Source organism: Lepidothrix coronata, unplaced genomic scaffold, assembly GCF_001604755.1.
Source record: "Lepidothrix coronata isolate B3197 unplaced genomic scaffold, Lepidothrix_coronata-1.0 Scaffold13, whole genome shotgun sequence".
Classification (NCBI taxonomy): domain Eukaryota; kingdom Metazoa; phylum Chordata; class Aves; order Passeriformes; family Pipridae; genus Lepidothrix; species Lepidothrix coronata.
Genome location: NW_016690193.1, coordinates 1,581,717 through 1,593,843, shown reverse-complemented (window position 1 = coordinate 1,593,843; position 12,127 = coordinate 1,581,717). Strand labels below are relative to the sequence as shown.

The 12,127-nt window shown below is 39.4% G+C and overlaps 1 protein-coding gene across 9 annotated transcripts in view; it reads left to right on the top strand.

Annotated features, from left to right (window-relative positions):
* Positions 1–12,127, top strand: part of SLC20A2 (solute carrier family 20 member 2) — a 56,627-nt gene that overhangs the window by 16,600 nt on the left and 27,900 nt on the right. For 2 of the 9 annotated variants that reach the window (XM_017805820.1, XM_017805819.1), the window contains exons 1-2: positions 2,056–2,194; positions 7,979–8,529. In XM_017805820.1, the coding sequence (XP_017661309.1) occupies positions 8,241–8,529 (289 nt within the window). In that variant the 5' untranslated portion in view covers positions 2,056–2,194; positions 7,979–8,240. Of the gene's footprint in view, positions 1–2,055; positions 2,195–2,276; positions 2,361–7,978; positions 8,530–12,127 lie in introns of those variants that run through there. The other 7 variants (XR_001873290.1, XM_017805818.1, XM_017805817.1 and 4 more) reach the window with 5 other exon arrangements.

The window sequence follows — 12,127 nt, the reverse complement described above, 5'->3', positions numbered from 1 at the left end:
GTCAGCCTATCTTGGCTTGAATTTTCCCATGCCTGAAGTCCGCAATGCTGATTTAGCAGAACAAAAACTTTGAAGATATTTCCTTTTCTTTGTGCTGTTTATTATATCTTTTGCTTTGCGTGTAGACTGAGCTCTGAAGCTTAGGTCAACAAGAAACCACTGTTGTGGCCAGGCTGGCTCTTGGGAAGCGGCACTCAAATAGTTCCAGTTTGTAGTTCTCCTGCATCTGAGATGATTCCCACAGGTCAGGCTGGCAGCTTCTGGGGTTTGAAATCGATATAGATACCTCTCAAATAACATATCCTCTCAACTGTCTCTTCACCTACATCTGCACGCTGGTAGTGGTTACTCTAAGCTGGGTAAATGGTCCTTTAAGGAGAACTAGGATGGGTTTAGTGCTTATTTGGACTGTTTGGGTTTGAGACAGACATCAACAACTTGTCAGCTGTAACGAGAACATGAAATAATATTTTGCAATTTTTTTTTTCTTTATAAAGTTAAATCAGGTCTCTGAGAAGTTTTTGAGTTTGTTTATTCACTTCCTTAAAACTTTGGAATCCAGATCTATAAATACAGTCTGACTTAATGTTTACAATTATTATCACTCTCACTTGAATTGATTGATGCTACTTGTTAAAAAATAGAAAAGTAAAAAAAGGTATTAAGATGTGTTTAGATGTGCAGGAAAAGATTAATGTTCTTGTTGTTCAAATATGTTGCTTTTGTCCATAAGGGAAGGCCAATGTGAAAGTATGAACCTCTTACTTTTCTAAAACTAGGAGACCTGTTTGCCAGCTATTACAGAAGTAAAAGGAAAGATACTGCAACCAGACTTGAGATGTAGTTTTCCCCAAAAGTAGCAGCTATATTGCAGACTTAATAATAGCTGGGTATCGACCTTAAATAAAGAGTCGGCATTTCTTAAAAATAATCATGGCCTGATACTTATAATTCTTTTTTTTTGGGGGGGGGGGATTTTAACGTTATTTCTGCATTGCAGATTTCTAGCTGGAGTTTTGCCCTAATTGTTTTTAGAAGGTGATGTAGGCTTGCTAATCCATGTGAGTTTTCTAAAGAAATGTAAACCACTTTTCAGTTTTACCAAATTATCCCTGCAGATCTGCAGTTGAATTTAACCAAATCAAAAAACTTTTGACTTCTTGTTAAGAAATATCCTTTATTCAAACTTGAAAAAATAAGTGGGGAAAGGACTGTGTTTCCAAGTCTGTGTTTACAAATCTAAATAGATGATTTGATTTTTCTCAAATGGCCAGGATGCAGAAAATTTAGAAATTTAGTTTAATTATGTTGGAATATCATTCTGTGGCTTTAAGTGACTCAGAATGGAGTAAAACCTAGCAGATAAATTTAAAACATCATTTATTTATAAACTAGAAATGTGTCCAAATAAATTTTTGTCTGTCAGATATTTAACAGTGACAATGCAGTTTTGATTTACATTCCTTTTTGCTGAATATGGTAGCTTAACTGCATTATATAGTCTTAAAGCAAATGTTTTATATAAAACTAAACTGGGTGGTTTTAGGCAAACATTAGTTTTGCCTTGACTTACATGCAGAAATGTTTCCCACTTAAAGGAAAGTGGTTGAAGGAATCTGGATTGGGTAATTTAGGCTGAACTGTTGAAAGTGAAGTTGCTTGCTTAGGCATTGATCCAGTCAAAACTCGTGCACATCTTTAACTTTCTGCAGTCTGCATAGCCTGTGAGACCTCTACTGACATGGATAAAGTAGCAAACATGCAACATCATTCCCAGATTGGACGTATGTATCCTACCCTCACATGTGCTTGAATTAAAAGTGCATTTAAGTGTGCTTGCAAATAGAAGATCTGTGACTCCTCAGAGAGTACCTGATCTCACCAGAATGCTCAGCTGATGGTCAAAAATGAGATTTCCTTTCTTGTCTATGCTTATGCTTGGGGGGGGCAAAAAAAAAAAAAAAGGAACGTTTTGTTGCTTTTAACATGAGCTTCATTGGATTGGTTTGTCTCACTAGTGCAGTCGTGACGCAGTGTTGTGTTTTATCAGTGCCCACCCCCAGCAGAATTCTTTGCTTAAGAGGAGGCAGATTTTCACCTACTGAATAAGACTCTGGACTCGCATTGATGCTTCTCGGTGTTGTCTTGTGTACTCTCCTGTGCCGGAGTGAATTTTATGCCCGGACTGCCTGGTGTAAGTTATAGCCCTCTTTCTACCCTCTGGAAATTTGCATGTTCAGATGTGACTGTGCTGAATGATAGGATGTCTATTTTAGACTTCAACCTGTATTTACAATCAGGAGGGAAGGTTGCTGGAAGAACTTAGCTCCTTTTCTTTTGAAACAGCTTTTAAATACTGGGTGAGTTTTAAAGATTTCTCTGCATGGTTTTCTTTTGTAAAACATGTTTTTTGTAACCATGAACTCTTGTTTTCTCTGAATGAATCTTGAAAATCTGTACTGTCGAATCATATAAACTACTTGCTTATAAGAAAGACTTCATTCAGTTACTGAAGGATCAAATTGTGCTTTAATTAGAGAAAAAAATATTTATCTGCAAATGCACAGTAACTTGTTGATACTTTACCTATCTTACTTGTCTGTAGAACTGCTCTTTAGTGTCTGCTGCCTTGTCTTTTTAGTGAATGTTTTCAGCAACAAATCTCATACTAAATATTTTATATGCATTTTTGACCTTTCAGTGTTGGGAACAAAGGTTGATAGGGACTAAGAAAAGAAAGCATCCTCTGAAAGTTTTGGGAACTGACAGTGACAGTCCCTCTACAATGTTAAAGTGGATGTGAATCCTTGGAAAGCTATCAACTTCAGTCTTGTTTCCATATCAAGTAATAGTGTGAAGTATGCTTAAACACATTTTGAATGTGTTAAAATAGGAACTGATTGATACAAAACCTGCTTCAGCAGATATGATAATTGATTTTTTTAATAGTAAGTCGAGAGTGCTTTTTGTGTACTGAAGCATTAAACTTGCATAATGCTTGGCCTTGTGACAAGTCTGTGCATGTAATTTAGAGCCATATAGGGATGTTCTTAGTCTTGAACCACTTGAATTAATACCACCTTTCTTATCATGAATGTAGCATTGGTAATTTAAAGTAAGTAATTTGTGAGCCTTGTGGCCTGAGCATGAACTGGAAATGATAAAGACTATTGATATGAACGATGTTAGTAGCTTTGGTTATAAATCATGTTTGGTTTCTAAGCAGTGCTGTGTTTAGTACCAATAGACTGGAATGCTAGATCTGGCCTGAGTTTATATACAGCCTGACAGATCGGTTTTACATAAAGAACAACATACAGAAATGAGAGAGGTATGGACTAACCTCCTAGAAGCTGCTGTCTGGTAAGCATTTTAGACAGACTTTTCAGCCACTGGTAACTGGAAGTGAACCTGCCTGTCAGTATAAATTCAGTGCCACTGTTGATCATGAAACGTCTGCTGTGTTGAACACAACAGGGGAAAAGAAATTATCCTCCCTTGTCTGCATTGCCATAATGCAAAGTGGAGTAGTTGTAAGAGTTATCTTGAGAAATGCTGCACTAGCTGCTGTCTTTTGATTTTTCCTCATACTTGGACAACAACAAATCAGTTAAAAGTGGGACCTTGCAGAATCTCTGTCCTGTCCAGAGCAGAGGAAAATTTTCAGCTGCAGCGTGGGGCAACTTCTGAGAGTAGAGGAGCTGCATACAGCATGATTTATATATGGTGTGAGCTGCATACCTTTCAATGTTTCACAAGTGCAGTAGGTTTCTTCCCCAATTTTCTGCAAAGAGAAGATTAAAAGATATTTATGGGATCTCTGTTTGTTTCCTTTATGTCATACAGTTGGATTGCTGGTGGGTAACGCACTCTGATTGCTTCCCAAGACTTTGAACTTAGTCCAGAGCTTTTATTTATCCATTCATCCCTGCTGTTGGATACTTCTGCATTCTCTTTAGCAGCAATTTGTTTAGTAGACTGCCTCCCTCCCCCAAAAAAACCCCTGTCATCTTTGGTTTGCAAATTTAGTATTACTTTTTTCACTAAAATCTTGTCTAGACTCAGAAGTGTACCATGAATAGCTTCCAGAAGAGCTGTCTTAGTAAATGTCCATCTATAAACATGTCCTAAAATGATCTTGTGATTACCATGAGATCCTAACTTTTTCCTGAGGATTCACTTGTCATTGTGCATGAATCAAGGTGCTTCGTTACCTAGGTTTTTTTCTCATCTCTCCCTTAGGGAAGAAATAGCATTCTGTGTTGACAGAGTTATAACAAGCTGTTTAGTTAGCAACAAAATACAGTCCAAGGGGGGTGTCTGGATCATCTGCCAGCAAGGCAGAGGGACGTGCTTAGCATTTCCAAAAATCAAATTTTTCTCACTGAGATGCAAGTTCTGTAAGTTTCTAAGTCCTCTTAAAAAGCTTTCACTCAGACCTCCTAAGTATGGTACGCTGATTATGGATCATAAGAAAACTCTGTTAGCTAGAAGTCTTGCATTAATGCAGAATTAGCTTCTTACAACTTGAAATGTCATCTTCCTTCACATTTCCCTTCCTTCTAATAGCCATCAGAGATGCACGCTCCAGCCTCAGATCCTGCAGCTCTCCAGTCCTAACACAGTTCCTCTGCCCTGCTAATGCCCAAGTGTGAATTTGCAGCACAGCCACTGCAGAACAGGCTGGGCTGTGTCTGGAAGAGTTATCCAAAGCCTAAATAGGAAACCAAACTTTTCCACCCAGAGTCTGCTGCTGTAGCATAGTGCACCTGACTGCAGAGGGGGTATTGGTCCCACAGATAAACAGAAGGGTTTCCCATCATCTAGCAGGTCAGGTTGAATTGCATTTGCACTACATAAGGGCACATCGATGAAATATAAATGAGCACAGGAGGGAAAGAGGCTAATGACTTCTAGGTGTCACACATAGAGCAGATCATCTGCCATTCCCTACTGCATGGTGATTTTTCCATCCCATTTTCTTTTTCATCCCAATAACAACATGAAATACCACAGGCTCTTCGGTTAGATTAGGTGATGAGGGGCATAGCTCAGCGTGTCTGAGCATGCCAGATATATTTTGAGCTTTAGAAAGAAGCATGGTACAAGATTTAGTCTGTATTTAGTTCCTGGCCTACTTTGCAGGATATTTTGCATTTCTGAAAACTTTCTCAGAGATGTGCCTTTTTTTCGTTCTGTTTCTTTCTTTATAAGCATTTAAAATCTCTTACCGTTTTTTAAGTTTGAAAGTAGTAACACCTAGCCATTCAGAGGCAGCCCACATATTAGTTTATAAATGTGTGTTTATTCCTCTTTTCCTTTTGATTTTCATCTTCTTAAAAACAAGACTTGTCTGTTACTGTGCTCTGTTCCTTGTATCAATGCCATGGACATCAAGTTGAGCCTCCCAAGTTTTGGAGGAAGCTCTATTTTGAACCATCACCTTGATAAAATGACAGGAGGGGTGACTTTTACTTAAGACATCCTTTTCTCTCGAGGCCATATATCCCATTTTGCAGGGAGGGTGCTTATGTAGCTGCCTCTCTGAGCTGTTTGCCAAAAGCCCCACTGACTTTTGGATACCCTTTGGCCTTCATGAGGCATTTTAGGAGCACACATACACACACTTGAAGTCTTAATTTCTTTGGGACCATCTGGAGGATTTCTTTCCACCCTTTCCCAGGGAATCTAATAAAGGCAACCTTGTGACTTAGTGGTTTATTTTGGAAGCTTCAGGAACTTGCTGTGGCTGGAGGAGCCAGATTTAATGAACATTGTCCCATGAACTCTGTTGCGGTGGGGGAATGTCACAGTCCCCCTGCTCTTCCTTGTCCCAGAAATTGGGTCACCACAGTAAATTGGTAGGTTGATTGATAAGTACAGAAAAGACAGATCTCTATTGGGAATATGGGTGTGCTTTCATCTTGCTTGTCCAAAGGGAATGGGTCTCATATAATCACAGAGTCTGTGGATGCTTGCATGGATCTCAGTCAGCTTTGCCCATTTTCAGGAGAAGAAACTGGGGCACCGAGGCTAACTTGGCAAAGGTACTGTGTAAATCCACGCAGGGTGGAAAATTTAATCATTAATCTCCAGGATCAAGAAAGGACCCTACTCCAGAACTTCATCTCCTAGCAAAAGTCTGATATACATAGTAGAATTTTTTTGATGAATGCATTTAGTGGGGTTTTGTCTTCCTTCACGGGCAAACAAGTGCTGACTATAATTGTTTCTTCCAAATATCTTTAGCCTTTTCTGTCTCTGTCAAGTCATTTTCCACTCAATGGGCTGAGTGCTCATGAATTATAAAAAGGCAACAAGTCTTCAAACAGCAAACGTGCTTTGGTGCTTTGTTTTCTCATGTTATCTCATAGTATAAAAATCCTTATACAAATGTTTTTAGCCGTTAAGACCTTCTGAAATGTTATTTTAGAGTGTAAGGCATTCAAGGATTTATGTCTACTCCATGTCTGGAAAAGACTGGAGCAACAGTTGTTCAGCCAGTTTGGAGCCTGGAAAAAGAAACAGGGACATCTTTTCTGCTGAATATGTATAGGTGGAGAAAGCATCAATCCTTGACATCAGTTTAAGAGTTTTTTTAGGAAACACGCATAAATGTGGTATTTTCCTGTTGGTTGTTCTCAAGTATCCAGCATCTCAGGAATATGCAAAATCTCTTTTAATTTTTAATTTTGCCATTATTTCAGAGGACCCTTACTCTTCACTACCGCAGGACCTATATTGCATTTGGGTCATCAAAAGAAATTAAGCATGATCTTGAAACTCTACATGTGGGAATACTGCATGAAATTGAAGCAACTGTGAGGAAACTGAGCAAGCAGGAGGTGGGCTCAGGGCTTTTAATCTGATATCCTCTGATCTCTAGAGGTGCTTCTTAAAACGTGTGGAGTTGTCTGATGCATATTTGCATTCATTTAACCCCTTGCCACATGATGTCTGTGGTGGCTATGAAGAGAAGAGAATTAGCCCTTGGAGGAGACAGGTGGTTTGGGAAAATTTGCTTCTAGCTTTTGACCATCTTAATGTCACTGTGGGCCTTATCACTCTGTTTAACAGTCTTTTGGATGGTGAAGGTTTTATTTTTTAAATTCCCTTTCTCTTTGTCAATTTTTTGGTTTGAAAGAGCTCACTCTTTTATCAGATTAGACTAATTCAAAATACGGTCATAAATCTGAAGCTATCAAAAGAGATACTAAAAAGTATCTTTGACAATGGTTTGAATATAATAACAGTAATCGATAAGTATCTGTAGGAAAGAGCAGAGAGCTCAATGTTTTAGTTGCGCTTTTTTTATAGACTTCTCTAAACCAGTAGGCATACATGGAAATATTGAAATTACTGCGCTGTTTCAGTGACTAAAAAGCTGTAACAAAATGGTGTTCTTACTGCATGGGATGTGATAACAGCAACGGATTAATGCTCTTCAGAGTATTTTCAGTGGTGTTTCCTAGACAGACATATATATAAAATAATTTTTCAAAGGAGTGCATCCATGGCTCCATCTGATAAAATGTTGAGAGCTGTGCTGAGATCAGTGAAGCTAGGTGATATATATCAGCTGGGACTCAGGCTGTATGGTATGTCTTATATTCACTGAGTACAAAAAGCCAAGAAGAGTCCTCCTGCCAGAAAGAGGGCTTATTGCTCTGCTCAGTAAATGCAGCACAAACAAAACTCCCAAACTTTCTAAATCCTTTTAAATTGCTCAAAAGATTTTCTTGGTCAGTGATATTGCAAGAAACATATTGCTTTGGAGGTGACCTAATTTGAATCTTTTCTGAATTGCTTTATGATTAGAGCAGTCACATGCTGAGGTAGGACCCCATTAGTGGGTTTAAGTCATCTGTTTACTTCTGAAAACGCGCATTGTTATGGGCTCTGCTGAGTATTCTCTTTTTTTTTTAATTTTCTTTTCTTTTTCTTTTTTCTTTTTCTTTTTTTTTTTTCTCTGTTGCAGGACAGAACATCGCAGTTGTACCGGTTTGGGAGCAAAATATGGAATGTGTTTCACTGCTGACCGAAGGCAGCCAAATGAACAGTATTTATAGTAGTTTGAAAATCAGCAGTTAGCAGTTTCTTCACATTCTAACACTACCCAGCACTTTCCAGAGAGAACTCATTGTTTACAAGAAATCTGCTTTCCAAATCCGTTGCGGTGCCCTCCAGCCTTGACTATTAACTATTTGCAAAGGGGAAGCTAATCTACGGTTTGGGGAAAGATGGCAATGGATGAGTACCTGTGGATGGTCATTGTGGGGTTTATCATTGCTTTTATTTTAGCTTTTTCGGTTGGTGCAAATGATGTTGCAAATTCTTTCGGCACGGCTGTGGGCTCTGGTGTCGTTACTTTACGCCAGGCTTGCATTTTGGCTTCAGTTTTTGAAACCACTGGCTCAGTATTACTGGGAGCAAAAGTAGGAGAAACAATTCGGAAAGGTATCATTGATGTTAACCTGTACAACGAGTCTGTCCCACTGCTGATGGCAGGAGAAGTGAGTGCAATGGTTGGTAAGTAACACTTTCCTATTCCAAGTAACATTTGTTGTGTATTTGTCATCCTGTTTGTTGTGAACATTGTTAATTAAGTCTTCCCATCTTCTGGATCTGCACATCTGGGCTTGTATGAATACAGGGGCCTGTACTCCTATTTAAGTCTCCTATGTTTTTTAAATGCTTCTAATAATTTATATTTTTCAGTGGTTCATAACTAATAGACAAAAAGAAATGTTTTACACAATGGATCCTATCTGTGTATACTGAAAAAAATTATTTTGGAGATTTTTTTGATGGTAAATGGAAAATTGGAAAGCATAGCATTTGTGTCTGTACAGAAGATTCTACAGAAACAGCAGTTTGCAGTGAGTATGTACAAGGAGTTGTTTTGAAAAAAATTACAGAAAATCCAAACACATTTGCTTAAACTGATTGTCTAGCTGAGTGATTGCAATTAGCTGTAGACTTCACCCTTGCTCATGGCAAAACTTCACCCTTACTCATGGCAGTAAAGATAAATAATCACACATTTAAGGTCTCTTTAATTTTTCTGACCCAAACCGACAGCAGGTTACTGTACTTTAGAGTCTGTTCCCCTACTTTTGGTGGTAGTTAACTAAATCTCAGTTTAGAACAAATAGCATATTCTGAGGTAAGTAACATTAAGCCACAGTATTTACTCTTTGTTTATATGCAAGAGGCTTTGTGAGCTTTTAGAGAGCTCCCTCAAGGAGCTTTTAAAGGTCAGGAGGCAGCAGGAAGGAAACCCTTTCACTGTGGGAGAGGCAACCCAGGCAAGGGGCCAGCCCTTCCATCCCACCACCACTTTCTTAGTCTGGCAGGTTCGTGGCATCCCATGACAGGATGGCATGATTTATACAAGCATCGCAGCACCCTCTGTTTGAAAGGGATGTTCCACTTAAAAATATTCTTCCTTAAACCTACTTAAACCTGATCTAAATATTATTTCCTCCTATCCCTCTAACCTCCTCACAGTTTTTAGGCAGGACCTGCACATGAGATAGATGAATCTGTGCAGAGGTCTACTGCATGTGATTATTTTCCTGTTTCTTAGGGGAAACTTTAGCTTTTTTATTATTATTTTTTATTTTAATGGATCAAAATGGACATTGAGTGACAGTTTCTGGAGTTGCCAGAGGTGGCTTTGTGTGCTTGACTGTGGGGAGGTAGTTCCCTTAGTTCTTTGGCTGCTCCTGAACCTCCTGAAGGTTGGCCACCTTTCCTTGCCCGAGGGGAAGAGGGGTTGGTTAGTGAGAAATCACTGCTGGGACTGCAGCCACTTCCCTAGATGGTCCTTCTGGGACATTGCCACCTTAAACCGCATCGAGTGCTCTTGGGCACCCCCCATCAGTTCCTCTTTCCTGATATCTTGCAAGGTCAGCTGCAGGTTCCTGGTCTTTCCCTTGGGCTGTAGGGTGTTTTTTTATTACAGAATCACAGAATATTCTAAGTTGGAAGGGACCCACAAGGATCATCAAATCCAACTTTTTAAGTGAATGGCCCATATGGGGATCAAACCCACAACCTTCGCATTATTAGCAACATGCTCTAACCATCTGAGCTAATCTCTTCTTACTGAGATAGCTCACTGTCTGAAATGTGACTTGCACATTCTTGATACTCATGATTCCCATTGACGGAAGGGTCCTTTTTCTTTTCTGTATCTATTTCTGGCATCCTGATCCCGGCAGGGCAAAGTTTTAAGTCTCAGATACCCCCTGCAGAGGCAACTGGTCAGAAGCTCAAAGAAAACAACTTATTTGCATGCGTATTTACATAAGCCTGTGTGAACTTCATGACCAGTTGCATTCCCTTCCTCCAGTGAAGGCATTAAGAAGAAATTCCACATTTTAAATCTCAGAATTAATCACAAGTTACAAAATGCAGATTTCAATTTTTTTTCCCCTCAAATCCATTTCCAGCTCTTCTCTGGATATATGATATTTTTTCTGTGTTTTCTCTGAGCCTTCTTGGATGTTTTCTTTTCCTCTTTCTGTTTTTGCTCTGCATTTTCACCCATCCTGTTCTCTCATGCCTCATGATCATGTTTTTGCGAATGGATTTAGCTTCTGAATTTCAATGAAGCTTAAATGAGTCAACAGTCTGGGAGAGACCAAAAGTCACTGTATCCTCTTTCCAGATGTTGATGGAAGATCCTTTGATGCTTGCAGCAAACAGCAGATGGTCATTTTCAGGGCAACCTTCTCTCCTAAGAGAGAAGGATGCAGGGAACAATGGGATTAAAATTTTAAAATGTAGCATTTTGTAATAATTCATAGCATATTAAAATGTTGTTTATTAGGCAGATCAGAAGTTAGGGACTGTTGCTTTTGGGAGTAAATTGTAGTACTTCCTTAGCATTAACTAATTGTCAGGTTATTGTCAGGATTTGTCTGGGTGTTGTTGTAGTGGTCCTGGTGTGAGCAGAAGTCAGCAGCTGGTGCGACTGAGGAGATGCCACCAACAGAGAGGACATCCCAGCCAGGATTAGCAAAGCAAAGTACTAATCTAGTTTTGCAGGTGACGTGGTGTTTGATGGAGGATTATGGCTGGCACACAGCACTGGAGCCTCAGGAGAATGGATGTGGTGCCTTCAGCACCAGGGGAGCATGAAACACAGCCTGGGCCAAAAGCTGGTGCTGGCAACTCTTGGTCAGGGCAGTCTGCAGCCAGTCCTCTCTCTTTAGGGGGTATTAGAGGAAAGGGTGTGCAGCCATGGTGTCAGCAGGCATGAAGAGTCTGAATTTGGGACTCTGTGACAGGTCTAGTGAGCCTCCTGCTTCCTAGGTTAGTTTTGCAAAGGTAAAAACTGGAAACATACATTTTATGTTAAAGAGTAGTTAAAGCTTTGGTGTAGGTAGTTAAGGCACTACAAACACTGGAGGAAAGTCCTGCACTGACTTGATTTGTATTTTCTTCTGTTCCTTAATATGCTTCCTTAAACTTGTTTAGATCATGCATTGTCCTTCTCAGACCATCCACTTTTCCTCTTATTCTCATGTTTGTTTTCAATTGAGCAACCTAATCTAGTGGAAGGTGCCCCTGTCCATGGCAGAGGGGTGGAACTGGATGATCTTTAAGGTCTCTTCCAACCCAAACCATTCTGTGATTCTATGATTCTGTTGAGTTGTTTAAACACAAAAGAGTTCCATGATCCCTCTATTTCCCCACCAACAAAAAACCCCAACCCTCACTACACATTTGCAGTGCAGCTGTGACTTTGTTGTGTTTCCCTTTTTTTCAGACTGAGTATTTTGTAATTACATACCTATGGCTGGCCTATCTATTTATTTGACTCCTTACAGATGTAACCATCTGACTTCTCTTTCACCTCACTTCCACTTGCTGGTATCTAAGTTCATGTCAAAGGTATCAAAGTGTATTTATTTTTATTTTAGTACAGGGGAAAATAAGCCAAAAAATTAAAGGGCAAGAGAAGTAACAGTTGTTTTGGGATAGTACCCCAGGAGAGATCAGTTTTACAAACTGGTTGACTTCCAAATGTAGCTGCATATGATACCAGCAAATCACCATTTGCAGATGTCTCTGTTTCAAGACCTTCAAACCAGCTTCTAGCGTTGGAATTGAGGAT